Source organism: Squalius cephalus (assembly GCF_949319135.1).
Source record: "Squalius cephalus genome assembly, chromosome: 6".
NCBI lineage: Eukaryota > Metazoa > Chordata > Actinopteri > Cypriniformes > Leuciscidae > Squalius > Squalius cephalus.
The window spans coordinates 24,589,622-24,594,680 of NC_137127.1; the positions used below are offsets into that span (position 1 = coordinate 24,589,622).

The window sequence follows — 5,059 nt, forward strand, 5'->3', positions numbered from 1 at the left end:
AGTCCAAATTAAAAAAAAATGTATTATTCAAAATTTGCAAATATGGTCTTATATGGTTCTTCGTCTCAAGCCCTCAAATGATGACAGAATTTTCATTTTTGGGAAAACTATCCCTTTAATGTCATACTCCAAAAAGAACCTAAAAGGAAAAAGAGAAAGAGGGTAGAGATTACACTTCCTGAGTTTCCTGGCATCTCAAGATGTCAACCCAGTTGACTACTTTAGTAATACTTTTTGGCTCATGGGCCATACCACATCACACAACAATCTTAGTAATCAGCACTAAGGAATGAAGCTGGAGTAAATGGGGAATGTTCACAGTTTCTGTAATAACCACAGGAGGATTAAGGATGTTTTTTATAATGGACCACAGGTGTCTTACAAAACAATTCAAGTACACAACTGCCATCTAGATGTCAGACTGAAGACTGTCAAGAATTTATATGGAGTCAGATTCGTCTATGAATATAAATTGAAAATATTTACAAAATGTGATTCACAAATTCATAAACTAATTCAAATTGGCAAAACAAGGTTTAAAATTGCAAAGGTATTCTTCACAGTATTCTTTTCAACAAATCCACACATATAATTGAGTTACATAATTTTGGAACTTTAACTTTAAACAATATGTGTGAATATACTTGTGAATGCTATTTTGTGAATAAATATCTGGTTGTGTAATTGTTAACCATGTTTTGTGATTAATAATATTGAGACCATAGATTTATTATGTTTTGGTTTAAAGGAGCCAAATGGTGTCTTGATACATACAAGATACAGACATTGGTGGAGGGCCCCAAAATGGCAAAAATGACGTCCTCATTTCCAGAGAGGCCGCTGGCACCGCCTGCTATATATAAAGCAAAAGTGCCACTCACAATCTTTATGATAAATCAGTGAGCTGAGGGAAGAGTGACATAGCGAGATAAAGGGTGAGAGATGTGGTTAATTCTGCACATTTGTTTGTTCCTGCCTTGTAACTATATCTCTGTAGCCATGATGGCCGGTTCAGGTACCTGTCAGCTCCAGGGACACTTCAGGCTGAATGGGATGTACCAGGATGGAGACCTTCTAATTGGTGGTCTTTTTGAGGTTCAGTACCTCAAAGCATTCCCAGAGCTGAGCTTCAGAATGGTGCCAAAACTACCACACTGTGAGCTGTGAGTCTGGACCACACCAACTGAAGAACACTTAAAGGCAATAATTGGAAAATGGAATGCTATTTTTATGACTACATATACATTTTCAACAATGATTTAAGAAACTGATACCATGTTACATGACATGTTGATGGGTTACAGGACTGAAATTCACTGCATACTGTATATAACTTTGTATACATACTGTATATATTTTTTTTTTTTACAAATTCAAAATCTGATCTCACAGAAATGTTATGGAATTCAGTTAATCTTATTTTATAATTGTTTCTATTGTTACTGTTAGTATTATTGAAGTTAATACTCTCATTTCATTCATATTGTCTTCTCTAGCTTCTATATGACAAGCTTCCAGCAAGCACTAACAATGGTTTTTGCCATCAATGAGATTAATAACAACCCCAACCTCCTGCCTAACATCACACTTGGTTACCGGATCTACGACAACTGTTTAAGGCTTGGAGTGGCATTTCGTGGTGCCACAGCTCTGGTTAGTGGGACAGAGGAGACCATCTCTGACCTCAACTGCAAAGGACCACCACCGGTGATTGGAATCATAGGTGATCCAGGTTCTACTCATTCTATTGCAATTTCCAGTGTCCTGGGGCTGTTTCGACTGCCTATGGTAAGAGATATATTTTTACTTTTTTAAAAAAAATAAATAAAAATAAATTCTTCAGGAAACTATCATTTCTAAACAGACTAAAAAGGAAATACATGTTTATCAGTCTTTTCTGCAACCCTTTTCTAATTTGTTTTGATGACATTATATTTGGTTATCTACTATGCCATAATCACATTTTCGATATTAATAGCAAAACATTGTGTGAAAATATCACTTATCTGTTTCTTCAAATTTTTTTTTTTTGACAATGACTTTAGCACTGATAAAATTTTTCATCTTTCTCTCTCTATCTCTGCTCTCCATCTCTCCTAATTAGATTAGTTACTATGCCACCTGCTCCTGTTTGAGTGACAGGAAAAAGTACCCTTCTTTCTTCAGAACAATCCCCAGTGATGCCTTCCAGGTGCGGGCTATGGTTCAGATCTTGAAGCATTTTGGATGGACCTGGGTTGGTCTCCTCTACAGTGACGATGATTATGGCATCAATGCCGGTCAATCCTTTTACCAGGATGTGCAGGAGTTTGGAGGGTGTGTGGCCTTCTCAGAGATACTGCCCAATGATAACAACCAGAAGGAAATACAACGCATAGTTGGAATCATTCAAGGCTCCACAGCAAAAGTGGTGGTTGTATTTTCCACTTCAAGCTATTTGTTGCCCGTGGTTGATGAGATGGTGTTAAAAAATGTTACAGGCAGGCAGTGGATTGCTAGTGAGGCTTGGGCTACCTCACCTGTGCTTCTTGCTCCACAATTTAAGTCTGTATTGGGGGGTACACTGGGTATTGCCATCCGACGAGGAGAGATACAGGGGCTTGGTAACTTTCTGCTTGGCCTTCGTCCTGACAACAACTCACAAAACAATTTGGTGAGAATCTTCTGGGAGAACATGTTTGGGTGCAATTTTGACACTGGAGGCAGAGAGGGTGAAAAAACTTGTTCAGGGCAAGAGGTTCTAAGCAGCACAAACACACCATACACTGATTTATCAGAGCTTAGGGCATCTTACAATGTATATAAGGCAGTTTATACCTTGGCTCATGCTGTTCATGATCTGATGCAGTGTGAGAAGTGGAGAGGACCGTTCAGTGGGAATAGCTGTGCCGACATATCCAACCTGAAACCCTGGCAGGTAAGACTCTAATATATAGATTATACAGATTATGAGGCATATAAAAGAGCTGAATGTGGAAAAGCAAAATATTGTGTGTGCTATATTAATTAATATATCAGATAAACATATATAACCCATGTCCTGTCTTTAAACTGTACAGCTGGTACACTACCTACAGAAAGTGAACTTCACCACAGGCTTTGGGGATCAGGTGTCATTTGATAAGAATGGAGATGCTTTAGCCATCTATGATGTGTTGAACTGGCAGTTGAGCTCTGATGAAGCAATAATTGTCCGTACAGTTGGTGTGGTAAATGAAGGGTCAACAACAGGGAAGGTGTTGACACTGGATAAGGATGCAATATACTGGAACTATGAAACAAACAAAGTAATTTTTATTTTATTTTAAATATCATCATTTGTGCAAATTACTATTTAAATATTTAAAACAAAACAATATCAAACAAATGACTAAAGAAAAAAAAATTGTGCAATGTGTTCCCAAGACCATCAGATCATACAAACACAACAGAGACATATCAGTCCTTGCCTGAATAATAACAGATGATGTCTCTTTCAGCTCCCACAGTCTGTGTGCAGTGAGAGCTGCCCACCAGGAACCAGACGAGCCACAAAGAAGGGCCTTCCCGTCTGCTGTTTTGACTGCCTGCCCTGTGCTGATGGAGAGATTTCTAATACAACAGGTGAGAAATAGTAAGAGGTATCATTGAAAAATGTATACTGAAAATAAAACATTAATAAACTATAACCATTAAACCATATTTTATTTTGCTATTTCTCTTTTTTTTTTTTTTTTAATTATTTCTTACTTTCACATGTACAGACGCCACTGAGTGCAAAGCATGTCCAAATGATTTCTGGTCCAACCGAGAAAAAGATCACTGCATTCCCAAAGAAGTGCAGTTTCTATCCTACGAGGATCCTCTGGGCATCTCTTTGACCACTGCATCTCTGCTTGGCACCTGTATCTGTGCGATTGTTATTTTCATCTTTGCTCATTACTGCAAAACTCCTGTAGTACGTTCAAACAATTCAGAGCTCAGCTTTCTGCTACTGTTGTCACTTAAAATGTGTTTCCTATCTGTGCTGCTTTTCATTGGCCGGCCGCAGTTGTGGACGTGTCAGTTAAGACATGCTGTGTTTGGCATAAGTTTTGTCCTGTGCATCTCCAGCATCCTGGTCAAGACTATGGTGGTAATAGCCGTGTTCAAGTCTTCTCGACCAGAAGGTAAAGGTGCGATAAAATGGTTTGGAGCAGCTCAACAAAGAGGAACAGTCCTGGTCCTAACAGCCCTCCAGGTTGTGATATGTGCAGTTTGGCTATCAACTGCCTCTCCAACACCCCAAAAAAACAGCCAGTATATTAGATCTATAATAGTATATGAATGTGCTATTGGCTCAGTGGCTGGTTTTTCTCTACTGCTGGGATACATTGGACTGTTGGCAGCAGTGAGCTTTCTTTTAGCTTTCCTGGCAAGAAACCTTCCAGATAATTTTAATGAAGCAAAGTTCATCACTTTCAGTATGTTGATCTTCTGTGCTGTGTGGATTGCATTTGTTCCAGCATATGTGAGCTCACCAGGGAAATATGCAGTGGCAGTGGAGATATTTGCCATCCTGGTTTCCAGTTTTGGATTACTGGTGGCCATATTTGCCCCAAAGTGCTACATCATTATATTACACCCAGAAAGAAACACTAAAAAAGCAATCATGGGAAGAGGTACACAGAATAAATAGATACGGTTTGTGAAAAAAATCCTAGATAAATGTGTGAGTCTTTCATTTTTACACTAAGACACTATTTAAGGGAACCACCACGTTTTCATAAAGAACTCTTATATTAAGCATTGTGCGTAACTGCTTTGAGTGCCTCCAGGAACAAAAAAATAACCGTTTTTATTTTTGAATGTGTTGTTTGTTCTATGGTTACCATTAACTTCAATTATAAATATACTTGAAAGTAGCAATATGGGGGCAGCAACAGCAGTGCAGAGCCAAAAGAACACAAAGAGAAAAAATAGAATGTACATGAAGAACAGATAGGTTCAGAAGTACAGGTGATAATGAACTCAGTATGAACAGAAGTTCAGATGAAAATGAACACAATGAACAAAATAGCATTTATTTCTAATCCAAAAG

General features: G+C 38.2%; 1 protein-coding gene across 1 annotated transcript; it reads left to right on the forward strand.

Moving 5' to 3' along the window:
- Positions 1–1,002: 1,002 nt before the first annotated feature.
- Positions 1,003–4,657, forward strand: LOC307160780 (extracellular calcium-sensing receptor-like; the record flags this gene model as incomplete). The annotated part of the gene is made up of 6 exons (XM_079874986.1): positions 1,003–1,163; positions 1,497–1,788; positions 2,105–2,917; positions 3,060–3,236; positions 3,480–3,603; positions 3,744–4,657. 6 exons carry the CDS (start codon positions 1,003–1,005, stop codon positions 4,655–4,657), a joined length of 2,481 nt encoding a protein of 826 aa, XP_079731112.1.
- Positions 4,658–5,059: the final 402 nt, after the last annotated feature.